We start from the raw sequence: 24,655 nt of genomic DNA on the forward strand, positions 1-24,655 counted from the left end.
ACAATTGGTAGCCTGAATATAGCTTGCCACTAAAGATCAGTGAAAAGATGTAAACTATAGCATCTGTCCCGGTAAGTATTAATAATGTTTTGTGTTTTTCTTGATTTATGTTTGACAAATAGAAGCTAATATATATACAAGGGTAACAAGCAAATTCTTAGTGATAATTGACACACCTAATACTCCAGTAGTAAAATGATCATCCATAATTCTCTCTAATATATGAATGACTTGTATGCTATAGGTATCCTCTTCTTTACCTTAGTAGAATATAAACATTACAGTTCATTATTTTCCTCAATTTAATTTTAGTAACTGTACTTGCCCTGACTTAGATGAATACTTTTGCTATCCTATCAAAAGCAGTATACAATGTCTGGACAGAGGGCAAAAAATGTTAGTTTTTTTACACGGTCAAAAGGATACTTCCATAATGAATGTATTGGCCAGAGTTTTTGCAAAGCAAGACGATTGAACCATTTTGGAAAAAGGACATTTTAAAAAGAAAGTTGACAAAGGTATGAGTGAGATGGCATAACTTGACAGGCTGGACTGGAACACAGCAGGTGGATGGTGGACATCAATTATCTCTAGGAAACGAGCTTGATCCCAATAAAATGCTCAGTACTCTCAAAGGACAAGTTTACCGTCTAGGTTGTCCTCAATGTATCAGTTTTCTAAGGTAAGATTCTGTCTGAAATGGTAAGAGAAACAGCCACGATCATCCATCATAGAAAACCACCGGAGTACGTGCCTCTGCCACTCACTCTCTCAACAGTCTGGAATATGAAGGCAGTATTATAATATGGACTGTATGCATGCAGATCAGCTGTACTCTGAGCTTTATTAGACCAGAGACATGGCTCTAGTCTAGAGACACCATAGAGATGTTCAAATCTCTCCTCGGGGACCCCCAGCTCTCCCACAACTAGCACAATCGTCAAGTCCTTGATTAGGTGATTCAACTTGTTAACTAATCGTCAAGTCCTTGATTAGGTGATTCAACTTGTCAACTAATCGTCAAGACCTTGATTAGGTGAATCCGTGCTCTAGTTCAGGGCTGTAACAACATTGAAATGTCTGGGATTTTCCGGGGAAAGGTTTGAAAACCAGTTCCATGGGGTCTTCAGCCATGTCCCAGGGCTAGTGCTAATGTCCTGTATTCCAACCCTAGAACTGTAGTAACGGGTGTCTCCTCTGTGGTCTTCCCTCCGACAGCCTCCACCTCACCACGTTCTGCCTGCAGCACAAGCCCACAGTCATCGCCTGCGTCTGCATCCACCTGGCCTGTAAATGGTCCAACTGGGAGATCCCGGTCTCCACTGATGGGAAACACTGGTGGGAGTATCTGGACCGCACCGTCACGCTCACACTGCTGGACGGTCAGAAACATTTGGGTTCTTATTTTAATTTTAAGGACAGTGGAATTCCACCCTCGTAGGGGGAAATTGGGAACACTTGATTGAAGGTGTTGAACCCAAGACCTTCGGGATTCTATAGTGGAATTCCTTCCACCCTCTGTTTATTATTTCTTGTTTATTCCGACTGAGAGTTGTCTTTGTCTGATGTAGAGCTGAACCATCACTTCCTTCAGGGTTCTAATAGTTGTCTTTGTCTGATGTAGAGCTGACCCATCACTTCCTTCAGGGTTCTAATAGTTGTCTTTGTCTGATGTAGAGCTGACCCATCACTTCCTTCAGGGTTCTAATAGTTGTCTTTGTCTGATGTAGAGCTGACCCATCACTTCCTTCAGGGTTCTAATAGTTGTCTTTGTCTGATGTAGAGCTGACCCATCACTTCCTTCAGGGTTCTAATAGTTGTCTTTGTCTGACGTAGAGCTGACCCATCACTTCCTTCAGGGTTCTAATAGTTGTCTTTGTCTGACGTAGAGCTGAACCATCACTTCCTTCAGGGTTCTAATAGTTGTCTTTGTCTGATGTAGAGCTGACCCATCACTTCCTTCAGGGTTCTAATAGTTGTCTTTGTCTGATGTAGAGCTGACCCATCACTTCCTTCAGGGTTCTAATAGTTGTCTTTGTCTGATGTAGAGCTGACCCATCACTTCCTTCAGGGTTCTAATAGTTGTCTTTGTCTGACCTAGAGCTGACCCATCACTTCCTTCAGGGTTCTAATAGTTGTCTTTGTGTCCGATGTAGAGCTGACCCATCACTTCCTTCAGGGTTCTAATAGTTGTCTTTGTCTGATGTAGAGCTGACCCATCACTTCCTTCAGGGTTCTAATAGTTGTCTTTGTCTGACGTAGAGCTGACCCATCACTTCCTTCAGGGTTCTAATAGTTGTCTTTGTGTCCGATGTAGAGCTGACCCATCACTTCCTTCAGGGTTCTAATAGTTGTCTGTCTGATGTAGAGCTGACCCATCACTTCCTTCAGGGTTCTAATAGTTGTCTTTGTCTGATGTAGAGCTGAACCATCACTTCCTTCAGGGTTCTAATAGTTGTCTTTGTCTGACCTAGAGCTGACCCATCACTTCCTTCAGGGTTCTAATAGTTGTCTTTGTGTCCGATGTAGAGCTGACCCATCACTTCCTTCAGGGTTCTAATAGTTGTCTTTGTCTGATGTAGAGCTGACCCATCACTTCCTTCAGGGTTCTAATAGTTGTCTTTGTCTGACGTAGAGCTGACCCATCACTTCCTTCAGGGTTCTAATAGTTGTCTTTGTGTCCGATGTAGAGCTGACCCATCACTTCCTTCAGGGTTCTAATAGTTGTCTGTCTGATGTAGAGCTGACCCATCACTTCCTTCAGGGTTCTAATAGTTGTCTTTGTCTGATGTAGAGCTGAACCATCACTTCCTTCAGGGTTCTAATAGTTGTCTTTGTCTGATGTAGAGCTGAACCATCACTTCCTTCAGGGTTCTAATAGTTGTCTTTGTCTGACGTAGAGCTGAACCATCACTTCCTTCAGGGTTCTAATAGTTGTCTTTGTGTCCTATGTAGAGCTGACCCATCACTTCCTTCAGGGTTCTAATAGTTGTCTTTGTGTCCGATGTAGAGTTGACCCATCACTTCCTTCAGGGTTCAAATAGTTGTCTTTGTCTGACGTAGAGCTGAACCATCACTTCCTTCAGGGTTCTAATAGTTGTCTTTGTGTCCGATGTAGAGTTGACCCATCACTTCCTTCAGGGTTCTAATAGTTGTCTTTGTGTCCGATGTAGAGCTGACCCATCACTTCCTTCAGGGTTCTAATAGTTGTCTTTGTGTCCTATGTAGAGCCGACCCATCACTTCCTTCAGGGTTCTAATAGTTGTCTTTGTGTCCGATGTAGAGCTGACCAATGAATTCCTGCAAATTCTGGAGAAGACGCCCAGCAGGCTGAAAAGGATACGTAACTGGAGGGTAGGTTCTGCTCTCACAACTGGTGTAAGTGTTTCAGCATTTAGCCCCCTAGTAGCTACTACTTCACTGTTTCATCAGATTGGTTTTCTGAATGATATTGACTGACATTTGGGTGTGGAATGGTTTGGTGTTGCCCTTTTTTTAACTGAATTTCACCACATCGTTATTCCAGGCCACACAAGCTGCCAAGAAGCCCAAGATGGACAGTCAAACGGGCGACACCTCCTTCCAAGGGACCTCCTCATTGGACGGCATCACCGGTGTGGCCGGCAGCAACTCATTCTTCTCTTCGTCTCTGTCAGACTCTGGGGAGATGGCTTCACTAGACGACATGTCTATCCCGTTCCCTCCCTACCAGGCCCTGTCTGGGGACCACGCTGAGCTGCTGGGGCTGGACCAGGGCCTTGCCTTTCTTCCTCAAGCCATCCCTTCAAAGTACCCATCAGGCAAACACGAACACAAAACGGCCAGTGCAGGCAAGCACCCACAGGCCCTACCCAATAACCCCTCGCCCTTCACGCGCCCCCCACAGAAACTCTCCCTGGATAAGTACAGAGAGAAACAGGCAGCAGACCTGCAGACCATGCAGAACGGTGTCCGAGAGGAGCAGAGTGGTGTGGACATGTACCAGTCCCCCGCCCTCCCTCACCACCAGTCCCATAAAAGACGCTCCCAGCCTGGGCAGGGTGTCCCCCAGCACGGGGACAGCAGGAGGGACAAGGCCAGCTCTAAAAAGACACGAGGTCTCCCACCACAGGCCTCGGCGGTTGAGAACGGCGTTGCGGCCAGCAACGAGGAGCTAAAGATGAGAATCAAAGTATCAGCTGAGAGGGACCAGGGCGGCCATGTTGGTGTCCCACAGGGCAAAGAGAAGTACAAAGACCACTCTGGCCCCAGCAGACACCCCAAGCACGGCCACTCGCACCCCTATTCCCTCAGCGGGAACGGCAGAGGGGCCATCGACCCCGCCCTGGCACTCAGAGTCCTCGGGGGCCATGGTAGCGACCTAGGGGGCTCCGGTTCCACCTCCAGGAAACGGGCCAACCCTGACGTCAGTAGTCATAACAACCACCACCACTCTGCTAAGAGCAGCAGGAGTTCCAAAGGGGCCGGAGGCTCCTCCCACTACTCTTCAGACGGTGGTGGTGGCCCGAGGACTGTGGAGAGACACCACGGTGGCCCGGAGGGGTCAAATGGAGTGCTGGGGTCTAACGGCCAACACACCGACTACAAAGACACGTTTGACATGCTGGACTCTCTGCTAAGTGCCCAGGGAATGAACCTGTAACTTCAGAGTTAGTCGTTTAGCCTGGGTGCAGGCTGTTTGGCTCTCTTGCCAACTCCGTCCAAATATGTTTGGCTTGACATTTGAGTTGGCACGACTGGACAAACAAATCTGGATAGTAGGCTTGGCAGGAGTTGTTGGATAGAGAGAAAATAATTCTGAGAAAAAATAGTTTTTTTATGATTTAAAAACAAGTAAAAAATTATTTTATAACTTTGAAGTTATGTGAAAGTAACTTCGTCACCCACCCAGTCAGTCAGTCCTGTCCACACACGGTAATAATTACTGATGCTTTAAGGATCTTCAGAAATGTCCACAACATGATATATACACAGTGCTGTAATGCTACTTGTCTGCTTGCTAAAAACCCCCGGGAGCCACGTTCACTGGTTCTGTGATTGACAAAATTCCAGATTTTAATTCTGTTCTTTTAAGGAGAGATAAAGAGAAGTCTGCGTTTTTATTAGTTATTAATGATGTGCATGTTTCAATCACATAAGGGAAGATAGCAGCCTGGTGGCGGTTCAGTGTCCACGTAAATGCGTGTACGTTTTCGTATGTTAAGAAACAACCTTATTCCTTGAAATACTCAGGTCTTGAAACTTTTGATATAAAGAACGAAATAAATCTTCCTCTCTTGGCGTAATACCTGTATCTGTAGAGATGTATAACTTCTGTCATGTTGTTGGTTGAAGGCTGCAGAAGTACAGCATCTATCTTACCGTAGAGGCTGTTTCAGTGTGCTTGTCTTCTAATGGGAGGACACGCAAATCCAACTCATCACACATGGCTAGTCAGAGGACATACAAAGGCCCTTTCCCAGATCAACACCTCAGACCCTATGTGTGTATCCAAAATGGCACCCTATTCCTTATGTAGGGCACTACTTTTTGACCAGGGCCCGCAAAGTTCCCAGCTGGGAAAAACACTGGGTCCTGATCGAAAGTAGTGTACTACATAGGGAATAGTGTGCCGTTTTGAGAGACACCCTTTATGCGCTTGTGGGATCTCAAGTGCTTAGGGTCTAGGGGTCGATTGGGGACTGGACCATATGCTGTCTACTGTCCAACTAAGTGGATGCCAAAGGCTGTGCCTCTAAAACGTACGGCAGATTATTCTAGAGCTATAAAATAAGTTTACGTTATATCTGCTGTGAAGTGCATTTAAAAAGATATCTCGGCATATTTACAAAAAGCCTTGTGATTGTAACAAGTCGTCAACAAGTTGCTATTCTTCAATATTGATAAATGTCTAATTAACCAACCGCCATCCTATGAAAAGATCTCTAGAGGTGATTGTATATAGGACTGCAGTTCTGAGTTATAACTAGCTAGTCGGTTGACTTGTTACACCCTCAGACCACACATTCTATTCTGCCATAACAGTGTATTAGGAGGTCCTAAAGCGGACACTATTGAACAAATCCTTAATATGTGTACTGGGAACCCAAATAAACGTGTAAAACTGTCGTTTTTACACACAAACACATCATGGTCTTGTGTATTTTATAATGGTTATTTGTGCTACCACATACCGCCACTGGGTGGTGCTGTTCAATCATTGATTAGTTGTCATCACTTGGTCTGGCAAAAAGACCATGGAGCAGTTATCGAAGTATGAAGTACTTCTCGTCGGAAAGCATGCAGTTATGCTACAGATGAAATACATTATGACATTCACCGAGATGGTGAAAGAGCAAGGTGACGAGCTTGATGCTCCTTTCCAATAAATATCGAGGTTCTTTATTCTGGTGACATGATAGAATAATCTCTCTCTGTTGTCCACAATAATCTGACCATGTAGGTAGTGTATCTGTGAGCTGTTGACTGCCAGTACCAGAGTGGGTACACTCGCTATATAACGCACTTTTTTTTTGTGTGAGAAATCATCAGTATTTTTGAAAATAATGGACATCCATTTAACTTGTATTATTTTTATTCGGTACATGCGAATATAACAGCAAAACGTAATTTTATGTGCACTTCGTCATCACACACAGACTTTTATAGGCGACAAGTCAATTTGACGGAAACATCACTGGTTAGGAAATGCGCATAATGTTTTAATGCCGTTTTTTTTAAAAACATTCGCATGAAGATTTCTCGCCAATCGAAAGAAAAGTGTCAATTTGGGACAAAATCTATCTGGGGGTCCAAGCCCGGTTTTGCCACCCGGTAGCGCCGGCACTGACCGTCTGATTAATGGCTGTTGTCACTCTATTGTGCTCCTGGATGTATTACGGAAGTAACATCCTGGTCTTATTTGGATCATCCAGGTGCTTCATTCTGCCAGCTCAGTACAGACTCAGCAGAACTAGCAGGTGTAGGTCGTTACATAGGGGATTCATATCATCATGCAATATGTCCCTCAGTCAGAAATAAATTAATGGTTCATTTCTCCACAAAGTCCCCAGCTGGCAAAAACAATCATATGTTCTGGTGACAATGCAGTCTTGCCTTGCTCACAGAGTGCAAAACTCAGACAAATATTTATTTGGTGAAACTTTGCAAAAGTGTCCCCAAATATAACTGCCCCCAAAGCTCCAGCTGTCCCTTTAAAAACCGGTTGAAACCAGCCAATTTTAGGTTTCCTCCCTTGTCATCAATAATTCACCATCTTTGACATTTCAACTAATTATGGCCCATAGTGTGACCTATTTGAGCTGGGCTGTGTCTAGGCCAGGGCAGAGTTGGAGAGAGGACAGAGAGCAAAGTACACTAATTTTAGTGTTGATATCTAGGTTAACAAATACTATGGCAGCGAATGTAGAGAATATTCAATCAACAGTTGTACATGTGTTCAATAATGCCTCTATGACTGCATCCAGTGTCTTCAACAGTGCAAACAAACAGTGTCTTGTCTTGTGTGTGAGCAGATAAACAGGAACCACTCAGGCTCACAATCACAGCCCTCTGAGGACACGGGTGGCTGACCACTGGGTGAGTTGCGTGCCGTTCACAGCCTGGCTTGGTGAGTGTCTTGTTTGAAATTCCAGTCATCACCTCATCTCGTAATTTCTAATGAAGCAGAAGTCTCCTACCCCCCCCCCCTCCACCAGAAGTCTCCTCACCTCCCCCCTCCACCAGAAGTCTCCTCACCTCAGCGCCAAGCTCAGCTCAGCTCAGCCTATTTAGATTCTCTAAAGAGCTAAACTAATGGTTTATCTGGCTCAGGAGAGCTTTCGTTAGAGATACTATGGAGGTAGTCCTTACCTTGGACCAGGGTTACTATGGAGGTAGTCCTTACCTTGAACCAGGGTTACTATAGAGGTAGTCCTTACCTTGAACCAGGGTTACTATAGAGGTAGTCCTTACCTTGGAGCAGGGTTACTATGGAGGTAGTCCTTACCTTGGACCAGGGTTACTATGGAGGTAGTCCTTACCTTGAACCAGGGTTACTATGGAGGTAGTCCTTACCTTGGACCAGGGTTACTATGGAGGTAGTCCTTACCTTGGACCAGGGTTACTATGGAGGTAGTCCTTACCTTGGACCAGGGTTACTATGGAGGTAGTCCTTACCTTGAACCAGGGTTACTATGGAGGTAGTCCTTACCTTGGACCAGGGTTACTATGGAGGTAGTCCTTACCTTGGACCAGGGTTACTATGGAGGTAGTCCTTACCTTGGACCAGGGTTACTATGTAGGTAGTCCTTACCTTGGACCAGGGTTACTATGGAGGTAGTCCTTACCTTGGACCAGGGTTACTATGTAGGTAGTCCTTACCTTGAACCAGGGTTACTATGGAGGTAGTCCTTACCTTGGACCAGGGTTACTATGGAGGTAGTCCTTACCTTGAACCAGGGTTACTATGGAGGTAGTCCTTACCTTGGACCAGTGTTACTATGGAGGTAGTCCTTACCTTGGACCAGGGTTACTATGTAGGTAGTCCTTACCTTGGACCAGGGTTACTATGGAGGTAGTCCTTACCTTGGACCAGGGTTACTATATAGGTAGTCCTTACCTTGGACCAGGGTTACTATGGAGGTAGTCCTTACCTTGGACCAGGGTTACTATGGAGGTAGTCCTTCCCTTGAACCAGGGTTACTATGGAGGTAGTCCTTACCTTGGACCAGGGTTACTATGGAGGTAGTTCTTACCTTGGACCAGGGTTACTATGGAGGTAGTCCTTACATTGGACCAGGGTTACTATGGAGGTAGTCCTTACCTTGGACCAGGGTTACTATGGAGGTAGTCCTTCCCTTGGACCAGGGTTACTATGGAGGTAGTCCTTACCTTGAACCCATTTCAAACTGAATTGATTCAGACTAGTCTGAGATCAGATTAACTTGGGTTATTTCAGTGTACAGTAGTTTGTGTTGTGTAGCTGTAGTGTGAAAAGGACTGTGTTCTGTGTCTAATCTCTTCTCACAGCCACTGTGTGGACGACTGTGGACAGGTCTGGTCCTCATTAAATGCATGTCATTGGCTGTGTGTTCATTAGGCAGGTGACAGGCAGGGTGAAGGGGTGATTGAAGAGGTGCAGAAAGTGGTGATGGGGTGTCTGTATCCAGGGGTGACAGAGGTGTTCAGACTGCTGTCTGTCTGTCTGTCTGCAGCTCAGTAATGATATTTAGGACCTCTCTGTCTGTCTGTCTGTCTGTCTGTCTGTCTGTAGCTCAGTAATGATACTTAGGACCCCCCCTCTCTCCCTCCCCTCTCTCCCTCAATTCAATTTAAGGGGCTTTATTGGCATGGGAAACATACATTGCCAAAGCACGTGAAATAGATAAAACAAAAGTGATATAAACATTTCACTCACAAAAGTTCCAAAGGAAAAGAGACATTTCAAATGTCATATTATGTCTGTATACAGTGTTGTAATGATGTGCAATTAGTTAAAGTACAAAAGGGAAAATAAAAAACATCAATATGGGTTGTATTTACAATGGTGTTTGTTCTTCATTGGTTGCCCTTTTCTTGTGGCAACAGGTTACAAATCTTGCTGCTGTGATTTCACACTGTGGTATTTCACCCAGTAGATAAAGGGAGTTTATCGAATTCTTTGTGGATCTGTGTAATCGGAGGGAAATATGTCTCTCTAATATGGTCATACATTTGGCAGGAGGTTAGGAAGTGCAGCTTAGTCTCCACCTCATTTTGTGGGCAGTGAGCACATAGCCTGTCTTCTCTTGAGAGCCAGGTCTGCCTTTCTCAATAGCAAGGCTATACTCACTGAGTCTGTACATAGTCAAAGTTTTCCTTAAGTTTGGGTCAGTCACAGTGGTCAGGTATTCTGCCGCTGTGTACTCTCTGTTTAGGGCCAAATCACATTCTAGTTGACTGTTTTTTTGTTAATTCTTTCCAATGTGTCAAAGTAATTATATTTTTGTTTTCTCATGATTTGGTTGGCTTTAATTGTGTTGATGTCCTGAGACTCTTGTGGTGTCTGTTTGTGAACAGAGCCCCAGGACCAGCTTGCTTAGGGGACTCTTCTCCAGGTTCATCTCTTGTCCTCTCTTTCCCTGGATCCATTACTTTGTGAATTGATTGTGTTTTTGGTCATCATCCTCTTCTCTGCATGCAACACATCCTGGAGGTAGACTACAGAGAGCCTCTTCAATAAATAGGCTTAGCCAGGGATGGTCTATCATTTAACAGGCTTTGGTTTAGCACCTGAAAGATATCTGCTCCCTGTATGGTACTGAAAGGATGGTTACTCTATATCCCATCTAGAGATCACTTCCCTGTATGGTACTGAAAGGATGGTTACTCTATATCCCATCTAGAGATCACTTCCCTGTATGGTACTGGAAGGATGGTTACTGTATATCCCATCTAGAGATCACCTACCTGTATGGTACTGGAAGGATGGTTAGTGTATATACCATCTAGAGATCACTTCCCTGTATGGTACTGGAAGGATGGTTACTGTATATCCCATCTAGAGATCACTTCCCTGTATGGTACTGGAAGGATGGTTACTGTATATCCTGGACTTTCTGACGGGCAGCACCCAGGTGGTAAGAGTAGGCAACAACACGTCTGACATGCTGATCCTCAACACTGGGGCCCCTAGGGGTGTGTACTTAGTCCCCTCCTGTATTCCCTGTTCACCCACGACTGCGTGGCCAAACACGACATCAACACCATCATTAAGTTCGCTGACGACACAACAGTGCCTGATCACCAACAGCGATAAGGGAGCCTATAGGGAGGAGGTCAGAGAACTGGCAGTGTGGTGTCAGGACAACAACCTCTCTCAAAGTGAGCAAGACAAAGGAGCTGATTGTGGACTACAGGAAAAGGCAGGTCGAACAGGCCCCCATTAACATTGACAGGGCTGTAGTGGAGCAGGTCGAGAGTTTCAAGTTCCTTGGTGTCCACATCACCAACAAACTAACACGGTCCAAACATACCAAGACAGTCGTGAAGAGGGCACGACAAAACCTTTTCCCCCTCAGGAGACTGAAAAGATTTGGCATGGGTCCTCAGATCCTCAAAAGGTTCTACAGCTGCACCATCGAGAGCATCCTGACAAGTTGCGTCACCGCCTGGTATGGCAACTGCTCGGCATCTGACCGTAAGGCGCTACAGGGGGTAGTGCGTACGGCCCAGTACATCACTGGGGCCAAGCTTCCTGCCATCCAGGACCTATATAATAGGCGGTGTCAGAGGAAAGCCCATAAAATTGTCAGAGACTCCAGTCACCCACGTTCTAGACTGTTTTCTCTGCTACCACACAGCAAGCGGTACCGGAGCACCAAGTCTGGGACCCAAAGGCTCCTCAACAGCTTCTACCCCCAAGCCATAAGACTGCAGAACAAGCCATAAGACTGCTGAACAAGCCATAAGACTGCTGAACAAGTCATAAAATCGGCACCGGACAATTTACATTGAACCCCCCCCCTTTTGTACACTGCTGCTACTCGCTGTTTGTTTGTTACCTATGCATAGTCACTTCACCCCAACTACATGTACAGATTACCTCAACTAGCCTGTACCCCCCCACACTGACTCGGTACAGGTGCCCCCTGTATATACCCCCGCACACTGACTCGGTACAGGTGCCCCCTGTATATACCCCCCACACTGACTCGGTACCGATGCCCCCTGTATATACCCCCCCACACTGACTAGGTACCGATGCCCCCTGTATATACCCCCCACACTGACTCGGTACCGGTGCCCCCTGTATATACCCCCCCACACTGACTCGGTACAGGTGCCCCCTGTATATACCCCCCCACACTGACTCGGTACAGGTGCCCCCTGTATATACCCCCGCACACTGACTCGGTACAGGTGCCCCCTGTATATACCCCCCCCCACACTGACTCGGTACAGGTGCCCCCTGTATATACCCCCCACACTGACTCGGTACCGATGCCCCCTGTATATACCCCCCCACACTGACTAGGTACCGATGCCCCCTGTATATACCCCCCACACTGACTCGGTACCGATGCCCCCTGTATATACCCCCCCACACTGACTAGGTACCGATGCCCCCTGTATATACCCCCCCACACTGACTAGGTACCGATGCCCCCTGTATATACCCCCCACACTGACTCGGTACAGGTGCCCCCTGTATATACCCCCCCCACACTGACTCGGTACAGGTGCCCCCTGTATATACCCCCACACTGACTCGGTACCGATGCCCCCTGTATATACCCCCCCACACTGACTAGGTACCGATGCCCCCTGTATATACCCCCCACACTGACTCGGTACAGGTGCCCCCTGTATATACCACCCCACACTGACTCGGTACCGATGCCCCCTGTATATACCCCCCACACTGACCCGGTACAGCTGCCCCCTGTATATACCCCGCACACTGACTCGGTACAGGTGCCCCCTGTATATACCACCCACACTGACCCGGTACAGGTGCCCCCTGTATATACCACCCACACTGACTCGGTACAGGTGCCCCCTGTATATACCACCCACACTGACCCGGTACAGGTGCCCCCTGTATATACCCACCACACTGACTCGGTACAGGTGCCTCCTGTATATACCCCCTACACTGACTCGGTACAGGTGCCTCCTGTATATACCCCCTACACTGACTCGGTACAGGTGCCCCCTGTATATACCCCCCACACTGACTCGGTACAGGTGCCTCCTGTATATACCCCCTACACTGACTCGGTACAGGTGCCCCCTGTATATACGCCCCACACTGACTCGGTACAGGTGCCCCCTGTATATACCCCCCACACTGACTCGGTACAGGTGCCCCCTGTATATACGCCCCACACTGACTCGGTACAGGTGCCCCCTGTATATACCCCCCACACTGACTCAGTACAGGTGCCTCCTGTATATACCCCCTACACTGACTCGGTACAGGTGCCCCCTGTATATACCTCCTACACTGACTCGGTACAGGTGCCTCCTGTATATACCCCCTACACTGACTCGGTACAGGTGCCTCCTGTATATACCCCCTACACTGACTCGGTACAGGTGCCTCCTGTATATACCCCCTACACTGACTCGGTACAGGTGCCTCCTGTATATACCACCCACACTGACTTGGTACAGGTGCCCCCTGTATATACCCCCTACACTGACTCGGTGCAGGTGCCCCCTGTATATACCCCCCACACTGACCCCCACATTGTGTTACTTGTTATTATTACTTTTTATTTTAGTCTACTTGGTAAATATTTTCTTATTCTTGATCTGCACTGTTGGTTAAAGGCTTGTAAGTCAGCATTTCACAGTAAAGTCTACACTGTTGGTTAAGGGCTTGTAAGTCAGCATTTCACAGTAAAGTCTACACTGTTGGTTAAGGGCTTGTAAGTCAGCATTTCACAGTAAAGTCTACACTGTTGGTTGAGGGCTTGTAAGTCAGCATTTCACAGTAAAGTCTACACTGTTGGTTAAAGGCTTGTAAGTCAGCATTTCACAGTAAAGTCTACACTGTTGGTTAAGGGCTTGGAAGTCAGCATTTCACAGTAAAGTCTACACTGTTGGTTAAGGGCTTGTAAGTCAGCATTTCACAGTAAAGTCTACACTGTTGGTTAAGGGCTTGTAAGTCAGCATTTCACAGTAAAGTCTACACTGTTGGTTAAGGGCTTGTAAGTCAGCATTTCACAGTAAAGTCTACACTGTTGGTTAAGGGCTTGTAAGTCAACATTTCACAGTAAAGTCTACACTGTTGGTTAAGGGCTTGTAAGTCAGCATTTCACAGTAAAGTCTACACTGTTGGTTAAGGGCTTGTAAGTCAGCATTTCACAGTAAAGTCTACACTGTTGGTTAAGGGCTTGTAAGTCAGCATTTCACAGTAAAGTCTACACTGTTGGTTAAGGGCTTGTAAGTCAGCATTTCACAGTAAAGTCTACACTGTTGGTTAAGGGCTTGTAAGTCAGCATTTCACAGTAAAGTCTACACTGTTGGTTAAGGGCTTGTAAGTCAGCATTTCACAGTAAAGTCTACACTGTTGGTTAAGGGCTTGTAAGTCAGCATTTCACAGTAAAGTCTACACTGTTGGTTAAGGGCTTGTAAGTCAGCATTTCACAGTAAAGTCTACACTGTTGGTTAAGGGCTTGTAAGTCAGCATTTCACAGTAAAGTCTACACTGTTGGTTAAGGGCTTGTAAGTCAGCATTTCACAGTAAAGTCTACACTGTTGGTTAAGGGCTTGTAAGTCAGCATTTCACAGTAAAGTCTACACTGTTGGTTAAGGGCTTGTAAGTCAGCATTTCACAGTAAAGTCTACACTGTTGGTTAAGGGCTTGTAAGTCAACATTTCACAGTAAAGTCTACACTGTTGGTTAAGGGCTTGTAAGTCAGCATTTCACAGTAAAGTCTACACTGTTGGTTAAGGGCTTGTAAGTCAGCATTTCACAGTAAAGTCTACACTTGTTGTATTCGGCGCATGTGACAAAAAGTTTAATTAGATTTTCTCTGAATGTAATTTGCAAAGGCTATCAGACAGTTATAGCAAAGCTAACCACCCATCAGACAGACAGGATGGACAGTGGACAGAGACTACTACCTCTGTTACTGTGGACTGTTCTCCTTTCTTAACACCAACTGACAGTGATATTGTTTATCCCAGGGCCTGGCGGGAGGGTCTGGAGTTTACCCAACACAAACAGACGAAGCATCACGTGACTCTGGCTGCTCTTTAATCAACGGGCCCTCTGGGAAGAGAGAGAACGCCGCGATGCAGCCGCACGTCTTCATCTGATGCCAGGACGCGCCATACGGCTCCCTCCGTCTGGGCTTGGCGTTATTAAAGTTCTCCCCCCCAATCCTCCCTCCTGGCCTGAGTGTAATAAAAGAAGCAGGGAGACGTATGAGGGGAGGGAGAGAGAGGCCCGGCTGCAGTAACCTTCGTCAAGTTGCATCCATCTACAGGTGTGGACCGAAGAAAGCAGGTAGTGGAGCGCTGGCTGCCAGCTGACAGGACAGGGACAGAAAGCAGGCAGTTGAGCGCTGGCTGCCAGCTGACAGGACAGGGACAGAAAGCAGGTAGTGGAGCGCTGGCTGTCAGCTGACAGGACAGGGACAGAAAGCAGGCAGTGGAGCGCTGGCTGTCAGCTGCCAGGACAGGGACAGAAAGCAGGCAGTGGAGCGCTGGCTGCCAGCTGACAGGACAGGGACAGAAAGCAGGCAGTTGAGCGCTGGCTGCCAGCTGTCAGGACAGGGACAGAAAGCAGGCAGTGGAGCGCTGGCTGTCAGCTGCCAGGACAGGGACAGAAAGCAGGTAGTTGAGCGCTGGCTGTCAGCTGCCAGGACAGGGACAGAAAGCAGGCAGTTGAGCGCTGGCTGTCAGCTGCCAGGACAGGGACAGAAAGCAGGCAGTTGAGCGCTGGCTGTCAGCTGACAGGACAGGGACAGAAAGCAGGTAGTGGAGCGCTGGCTGTCAGCTGACAGGACAGGGACAGAAAGCAGGTAGTGGAGCGCTGGCTGTCAGCTGACAGGACAGGGACGGAAAGCAGGTAGTGGAGCGCTTGCTGTCAGCTGACAGGACAGGGACAGAAAGCAGGCAGTGGAGCGCTGGCTGCCAGCTGACAGGACAGGGACAGAAAGCAGGCAGTTGAGCGCTGGCTGTCAGCTGACAGGACAGGGACAGAAAGCAGGTAGTGGAGCGCTGGCTGTCAGCTGACAGGACAGGGACAGAAAGCAGGCAGTGGAGCGCTGGCTGTCAGCTGACAGGACAGGGACGGAAAGCAGGCAGTGGAGCGCTGGCTGTCAGCTGACAGGACAGGGACAGAAAGCAGGTAGTGGAGCGCTGGCTGTCAGCTGTCAGGACAGGGACAGAAAGCAGGCAGTTGAGCGCTGGCTGTCAGCTGACAGGACAGGGACAGAAAGCAGGCAGTGGAGCGCTGGCTGTCAGCTGACAGGACAGGGACAGAAAGCAGGCAGTGGAGCGCTGGCTGTCAGCTGACAGGACAGGGACAGAAAGCAGGCAGTTGAGCGCTGGCTGTCAGCTGACAGGACAGGGACAGAAAGCAGGCAGTGGAGCGCTGGCTGTCAGCTGACAGGACAGGGACAGAAAGCAGGCAGTGGAGCGCTGGCTGTCAGCTGACAGGACAGGGACAGAAAGCAGGCAGTGGAGCGCTGGCTGTCAGCTGACAGGACAGGGACGGAAAGCAGGCAGTGGAGCGCTGGCTGTCAGCTGACAGGACAGGGACAGAAAGCAGGTAGTGGAGCGCTGGCTGCCAGCTGACAGGACAGGGACAGAAAGCAGGTAGTGGAGCGCTGGCTGTCAGCTGACAGGACAGGGACAGAAAGCAGGCAGTGGAGCGCTGGCTGTCAGCTGACAGGACAGGGACAGAAAGCAGGTAGTGGAGCGCTGGCTGTCAGCTGTCAGGACAGGGACAGAAAGCAGGCAGTGGAGCGCTGGCTGTCAGCTGACAGGACAGGGACAGAAAGCAGGCAGTGGAGCGCTGGCTGTCAGCTGACAGGACAGGGACAGAAAGGGCGTGTCAGGATGCTTCCTCCCTGTGAGATGTCCAGTACTCAAAGCGAGCCTGTCCGCTCAGTCAGACAGACAACAGAGGGTCAACAGCCATATTAAGTGGAGACCTGGCTGGAGCCCTGCAGCAGATGTAGAGGACTGAGGACGAGGCACAAAGGCTCCTGATAAAGCTGTTAGTGTTCTCGCATGGAATCCAAACTGAGAAGCTCAGTTGAAACAATGCTGAACCAGGAAGTTAGCATTCCAGACTAGAAGTGGTCTTAGCTGGGCTGGGGATACCTTTATCTGATGTGATTGGTTGACATGAGCTGTATTAGGGATACTGAGGTTCCATTCTCTGTGCACATCATCCTCCTTTCTCCTTTGTCTGGTCTGAGCCAGTCAACCAGGTCTGGTGTGGATTTATTCTATCAGGAGGGTTGGGATCAAGATCTGCAAGCTCAGCTGCTCCCAGAACCAACATGGCTGACTCATGTTCCCACTGTCCAATGAACTGGATGGACCACCTGAGACAGTGTTGAGTAGAGATACTCTGATGGCAGACTGATACAGACAGGAGGCTGGTGAGATACCCTGATGGCAGACTGATACAGACAGGAGGCTGGTGAGATACTCTGATGGCAGACTGATACAGACAGAAGGCTGGTGAGATTGATTGCAGCCAGCTGCTGATCTGTAGCCTGAACTCTAAACAGAGGAGCTGTGAAAATGATTCAATATTCTGCCTCCGCAATGCCGTTCACCAACACACAGGTCTACTGTTTCCATAGTAACCTTTCCTTCCTCTCTCTTCTTTATTGAGTTAAGTCCTTTCAGAAGAACACAGGGGGGGGGGGCAGGAAGATGGATAGACATGTCAGAATGTGGATATTAGTACCTTTCTGTTGGACTTTAAGCGATGCACATTTGCACAGTACATTTTATGCTGTGAGATGCAGTTCTGTACATTCCTAATAACGGTACAATGGTTTGCCTGGGAAAGCCCTCCTACACTCCAGACCCTGGTTCGATCCCGCTGTATCACAACCGGGAGTCCCATAGGGCGGCGCACAATTTGGCCCAGCGTCGTCCGGGTTAGGGAGGGTTTGGCCCAGCGTCGTCCGGGTTAGGGAGGGTTTGGCCCAGCGTCGTCCGGGTTAGGGAGGGTTTGGCCCAGCGTCGTCCGGGTTAGGGGAGGGTTTGGCCCAGCGTCGTCCGGGTTAGGGGAGGGTTTGGCAGGGGTAGGCCGTCATTGTAAAATAATAATTTGTTATCGACTTACTTGCCTAGTTAAATAAAAAGGTTAAAAAATATATACATAAAAAAAACTGCTGAGACGTTTGGCTTTGAAACAACAGATCACTCAACCACCACAACCACACAGACAACAGATCACTCAACCACCACAACCACACAGACAACAGATCACTCAACCACCACAACCACACAGACAACAGATCACTCAATCACCACAACCACACAGACAACAGATCACTCAACCACCACAACCACACAGACAACAGATCACTCAACCACCACAACCACACAGACAACAGATCACTCAACCACCACAACCACACAGACAACAGATCACTCAACCACCACAACCACACAGACAACAGATCACTCAACCACACAGACAACAGATCACACAACCACACAGACAACAGATCACTCAACCACCACAACCACACAGACAACAGATCACTCAACCACCACAACCACACAGACAACAGATCACTCAACCACCACAACCACACAGACAACAGATCACTCAACCACCACAACCACACAGACAACAGATCACTCAACCACCACAACCACACAGACAACAGATCACTCAACCACCACAACCACACAGACAACAGATCACTCAACCACCACAACCACACAGACAACAGATCACTCAACCACCACAACCACACAGACAACAGATCACTCAACCACCACAACCACACAGACAACAGATCACTCAACCACCACAACCAAACAGACAACAGATCACTCAACCACCACAACCACACAGACAACAGATCACTCAACCACCACAACCACACAGACAACAGATCACTCAACAGGAGAGATAATAATAGAGTTTTATTTTCATTTCAGTCGAGTTTGTTCATCCATTCATGCTCAGTCTAACAAATCCAAGACTCCTGCTAAAACAGTAGACATCACAGAAAACCTATCAACTAGACTACATGTAGAGGACATAAAGACACTATCAACTAGACTACATGTAGAAGACATAAAGACACTATCAACTAGCCTACATGTAGAGGACATAAAGACACTATCAACTAGCCTACATGTAGAGGACATAAAGACACTATCAACTAGCCTACATGTAGAGGACATAAAGACACTATCAACTAGCCTACATGTAGAGGACATAAAGACACTATCAACTAGCCTACATGTAGAGGACATAAAGACACTATCAACTAGACTACATGTAGAGGACATGAAGACACTATCAACTAGACTACATGTAGAGGACATGAAGACACTATCAACTAGACTACATGTAGAGGACATAAAGACACTATCAACTAGCCTACATATAGAGGACATAAAGACACTATCAACTAGACTACATGTAGAGGACATAAAGACACTATCAACTAGCCTACATGTAGAGGACATAAAGGAAAACACTTGTGATATCCTGTCAAGATGTAAACTAGAGCATCACACATATCAGGGTTTTTCTACCAAGTTTGCACAACCTAAAATAGCAGCGAGCGCTCGGCAGGCATGCAGGCAGGCTGGCAACTCAAACAGGCAGCAGCCTGCCCAGCTTGGTTCAGTTCAGCCTGTATCTGAGCTAGATAAGCCCGTTATAAATCAACCCAGGCTCACTGCTGACGGTTCGGGGACAACATGGGAAGGAGCGTAGCTGCTCATTAGGAACCTTTGCATTTGATACAGGCAGCAGTGTTTTAGTCAAAATATATTCAGGTAACTCAACAAAAAAACACCCCTGAAAGAACAGTCTTCACATCAACACTCTCAATGATCCAACTTAAACATGATGTCATTAAAGGAAGGAGGCGATGTTCCTCTACATTGGATTGCTGGTGAATCCATAACACGGACATCAGTGGCAGCATTGAGAACCAACTGTGACATGTAGCCTTCTTCACAGAGATGACAACACACTGAAGAAGCATCCTTCCTATGTCACTCAGTACTCCTCCAACTTTCCCTCCTTCCTTCCTTGGTTCATTTCTTTATGAAGAAGCGAGTGATGTCTGAAGCCACCTTGGAGGCTGCCAGTCCTTTCTTCATCTGGCTTCTGTCCTTGGCTTGCTGAGCTGTCCTCTGCAAAACAAACAGCCTACTGTCATCAATACTCTGTCCTCTGTAAAACAAACAGCTTACTGTCATCAGTACTCTGTCCTCTGTAAAACAACCAGCCTACTGTCATCAATACTCTGTCCTCTGTAAAACAAACAGCCTACTGTCATCAGTACTCTGTCCTCTGTAAAACAAACAGCCTACTGTCATCAGTACTCTGTCCTCTGTAAAACAAACAGCCTACTGTCATCAATACTCTGTCCTCTGTAAAACAACCAGCCTACTGTCATCAATACTCTGTCCTCTGTAAAACAACCAGCCTACTGTCATCAATACTCTGTCCTCTGTAAAACAACCAGCCTACTGTCATCAATACTCTGTCCTCTGTAAAACAAACAGCCTACTGTCATCAGTACTCTGTCCTCTGTAAAACAACCAGCCTACTGTCATCAATACTCTGTCCTCTGTAAAACAACCAGCCTACTGTCATCAATACTCTGTCCTCTGTAAAACAAACAGCCTACTGTCATCAGTACTCTGTCCTCTGTAAAACAAACAGCCTACTGTCATCAATACTCTGTCCTCTGTAAAACAAACAGCTTACTGTCATCAGTACTCTGTCCTCTGTAAAACAACCAGCCTACTGTCATCAGTACTCTGTCCTCTGTAAAACAACCAGCCTACTGTCATCAATACTGTATTATACTATAACATGGACCACTTTATACTGTAACATGGTGGTGTATTATACTATAACATGGTAATATAACATGGTATTATATTATAACATGGTATTATAACATGGTATTATATTATAACATGGTATTATACTATAACATGGTGGTGTATTATACTATAACATGGTATTATACTATAACATGGTATTAAATTATAACATGGTATTATACTATAACATGGTGGTGTATTATACTATAACATGGTATTAAATTATACCATGGTACAATATTATAACATGGTCTTATATTATAACATGGTATTATAACATGGTATTATAACATGGTATTATATTACAACATGGTATTATAACATGGTATGATATTATAACATGGTATTATAACATGGCATGATATTATAACATGGTATGATATTACAACATGGTGGTGTATTATAACATGGTATTAAACATGGTATGATATTACAACATGGTATGATATTACAACATGGTATGATATTATAACATGGTATTATATAATAACATGGTATTATATTATGGTGGTGTATTATAACATGGTATGATATTATAACATGGTATTATATCATGGTGGTGGTTTGAGAGGGCATATGGGTGTAATGAAGCACCATGTGGGACTGAGTGTTTATGGACACAGAGGAACGGGGACCAGGACCCTTGTGGTTCTGTGGCAGACGGTGCAGAGTGTCTGTAGGTTGTCCAGGGAACACTGTGTCTGTGTGTGATGTGTGCGTGTGTCTGTAGGTTGTCCAGGGAACACTGTGTCTGTGTGTGATGTGTGCGTGTGTCTGTAGGTTGTCCAGGGAACACTGTGTGTCTGTGTGTGATGGTGTGTGTCTGTGTCTGTTGGTGTGTGTGTGTCTGTGTGTGATGGTGTGTGTGTCTGTAGGTTGTCAAGGGAACACTGTGTGTCTGTGTGTGATGGTGTGTGTGTGTGTCTGTAGGTTGTCCAGGGAACACTGTGTGTCTGTGTGTGATGGTGTGTGTGTGTGTCTGTAGGTTGTCCAGGGAACACTGTGTGTCTGTGTGTGTGTCTGTGTGTACTGGACTCTTACGGTTCTGTGGCAGACAGTGCAGAGTGTCTGTAGGTTGTCCAGGGAACACTGTGTGTCTGTGTGTACTGGACTCTTACGGTTCTGTGGCAGACAGTGCAGAGTGTCTGTAGGTTGTCCCGGGAACACTGTGTGTCTGTGTGTGTGTCTGTGTGTACTGGACTCTTACGGTTCTGTGGCAGACAGTGCAGAGTGTCTGTAGGTTGTCCAGGGAACACTGTCCTCCCCCACTGTAGACGGGTCGGATGTGGTCCACCTGCCAGAACTGACCCTCCGCGGGGGCACGGATCATCTCATTCAGCTGGACACAACACAGACAATTTTAATAAACACATTTCTCAGTAAAGGAGGTAGTATAATGATTTTATAATTTACAGTTTTAATAGCTCAAACGGGTAAACAAACAATTTGGTGTAAGAAATATTTGTAAAATCCCTTGTGAGTTTTGTCCATGTGTTTTTCATTATAGGATCTTGTCAGCCTTCCCATGTCAGCATCACATTGCCTCCGCCTGTCTGTCTTCAGACAGAGAGAATGACAAGGCTCTAATGTAAGAGAACGAGCTGGGGACTCTGGGAACAGGTAGGAAATCAAACGCCTGTAATTCTAGTTCTATGGCCTGGAGCTGGGGAACACTAGAACCAAAATGGAGGCATTTCAATTTGACGCTAAGCCTTTTCTTTTCTCCATTTTATGTGGAAAGAGCCAGAGAAGGGGAACCCTGGGGACGATTCAGCCCAGAAATCAATCTCCATTCCCGGGTAGAAGCGGTAGATAGAGTAGCGCTCTCCCAACATTAGCCACAAGAGAACCGGGCGGGCGGGGGGGGGGGTCACATACCCACAGAGGGGAAGAAAAGCAAAGCTGTACTCAGGAACAAGCTCTGTTCCACCACGACTACCGACCCACCTCCACCCCCTCCTCGCTCCATACAGAACATTCACTCTGCATTCCCCCACTGGTCTACTAATGTCTTAGAAAGCCTTTACTAAAGCTAGAGTCCTCAGACCTCCTATACAGCGCACCAATACAATGCATTAATCAGCATTAATCAGCAGTTGTTCTCTGTGGTTTCTGTGCAGTACAGATGTCCTGTTAGTGTTAGGCCAAATCCATCCATTGATCTGTGAGCGAGAAGGCAGAAGGTCTTTCCAGTAGAAATGGCAGAGCCAAATCTAACAGGCTCTTGGCTGAGGTGAGGTTGAGCTGTGGGAGAAATCCATGGAGGATCTGACAGTACTGGCCAATCTATTTACTGTGAGCCGAGAGAGAGGAAGTCACACACGCACACAGGTTGAGAGAGGAACTTGTGTGTCCACAGTACAGTACACCCCCCTCCACACACACCCGTCATCCACACCCACACCCCCTCCACCCACACATCTAATGGTTTATCTTCCCCCAGCACAAAGCAGCAGTTTCCAGGGATGATAAGTGTCAGTCAGTAGTAGAGAGGACTGAGTCCCTTTTCTCTGTGTTCTCCCTCTCCTCTCCCAGTGTATAATATAATGTCTAGTAAAGCCTTTAGTGGTCTCCCCAGATCCAGGGGATTAGTTGGAACAGGTGAAACCCGTCTGTTCTCGACGCTACACACGCTGCTTTATATCAGAAGTGGCTTCAAATGTCTAAATGGGTCCTATCCATTTCAGTGTTTTCTGTACAACTTCAGTAATGTGATATGCTAATTTGAGAAGAGAGAGACGATACTGCTCTTTGATAAATCCAGTTGAAAATCAACCCACATCAATAGTATGACTGTTCTCTCTGTCTGTAGATTTGTGCACCTTTAAAAAGCTCATGTCTGTAAAGGGCTCATAAAGTCATGTAGAAGACTGTATCCTGGCTAAGAGAGCTCAGGTAGTGTAGGTCAGACCCCATACAGAGTAATGGAATGGTCCTAGGTCCCCCCATACAGAGTAATGGAATGGTCCTAGGTCCCCCCATACAGAGTAATGGAATGCTCCTAGGTCCCCCCATACAGAGTAATGGAATGGTCCTAGGTCCCCCCATACAGAGTAATGGAATGCTCCTAGGTCCCCCCATACAGAGTAATGGAATGCTCCTAGGTCCCCCCATACAGAGTAATGGAATGCTCCTAGGTCCCCCCATACAGAGTAATGGAATGCTCCTAGGTCCCCCCATACAGAGTAATGGAATGCTCCTAGGTCCCTCTCTGTATCACAGACCTGGGGGGCTAAAGACATCCAAACCAACCAACCTGTTTGAGTGACAGCTGGGCCAGCCCGGTGTTCTCTAGCATCTCCTTCCTGTGTGTGGGCGGGGCGTCGCGGACCTTCAGGTACAGCTGGTGGGCTTGCAGGCCGCAGCTCTGACACACCCCCTGTTCCGTCTGCAGTACCCGGGCACGCATGTAGGCCTGGCTGGAGCGCAGCTGGAACTCCTCCTGACACCTATGATAGGATAGATGAAGTAGAATACAACAGAATAACTTGATGTTTTCTTTGTAGAGCTTTAATTAAGGAACGCAGTAGGCCTACGAGGCAACACTAATAATAGCAGGGTAAACAACACCACTGATGGGTGAACTTGGCTTTACTTTGATGATGCTGCTACTTACGTCTGGCTACAGAAACAGGTGTCCCAGGCTCCTCCGGTGGACCCACAGGCCTTGTGGCAGGACAGACACAAGGGTCGACCCTCACTGTCCAGCACCTGCAGGTACCCAGCTTCAGCCTCTGACGGGCCCTCAGGAGCACCAACAGGAGGCTCTGGGTGCACCTCGGATGGTCTGGGGGGAGAGATGGAAAGAGACAGAGACACAGAGAGGGAGGGAGGATCGTCAGTCATCTGCCCAACAAGTGAATAAACAGTATTAATCCACTGGGCACAGACATCAATTCAACTTCTATTCCACGTTGGTTCAACGTAATTTCATTGACATGACAGTGATGCAACCAGTCAGGATGCTCTCGAAGTTGCAGCTGTAGAACTTTTTGAGGATCTCAGGACCCATGCCAAATCTTTATAGTTTTCTGAGGGGGATTAGGATTTGTCGTGCCCTCTTCACGACTGTCTTGGTGTGTTTGGACCATTCTAGTTTGTTGGTGATGTGGACACCAAG

The 24,655-nt window shown here is 47.1% G+C and overlaps 2 protein-coding genes across 3 annotated transcripts in view; one reads left to right on the forward strand and one right to left on the reverse strand.

Annotated features, from left to right (window-relative positions):
- The first annotated feature begins 1,242 nt into the window (after positions 1–1,242).
- Positions 1,243–6,127, forward strand: LOC110528841 (cyclin-T2). Its single transcript, XM_036982318.1, has 3 exons — positions 1,243–1,382; positions 3,284–3,378; positions 3,527–6,127. The coding sequence occupies exon 3, from the start codon at positions 3,554–3,556 to the stop codon at positions 4,640–4,642; it is 1,089 nt and encodes a 362-aa protein (XP_036838213.1). The 5' UTR covers positions 1,243–1,382; positions 3,284–3,378; positions 3,527–3,553; the 3' UTR covers positions 4,643–6,127.
- A 12,461-nt stretch (positions 6,128–18,588) lies between these two features.
- The window catches only part of LOC110496980 (DNA annealing helicase and endonuclease ZRANB3), a 77,558-nt gene continuing 71,491 nt past the window's right edge, over positions 18,589–24,655 (reverse strand). For both annotated transcript variants that reach the window (XM_036982327.1, XM_036982326.1), the window contains exons 20-23: positions 24,152–24,322; positions 23,792–23,984; positions 21,743–21,874; positions 18,589–19,833 (exon numbers count right to left, since the gene is read on the reverse strand). In XM_036982327.1, the coding sequence (XP_036838222.1) occupies positions 19,735–19,833; positions 21,743–21,874; positions 23,792–23,984; positions 24,152–24,322 (595 nt within the window). In that variant the 3' untranslated portion in view covers positions 18,589–19,734. The remainder of the gene's footprint in view (positions 19,834–21,742; positions 21,875–23,791; positions 23,985–24,151; positions 24,323–24,655) is intronic.

This window comes from Oncorhynchus mykiss, chromosome 7, assembly GCF_013265735.2.
Source record: "Oncorhynchus mykiss isolate Arlee chromosome 7, USDA_OmykA_1.1, whole genome shotgun sequence".
NCBI lineage: Eukaryota > Metazoa > Chordata > Actinopteri > Salmoniformes > Salmonidae > Oncorhynchus > Oncorhynchus mykiss.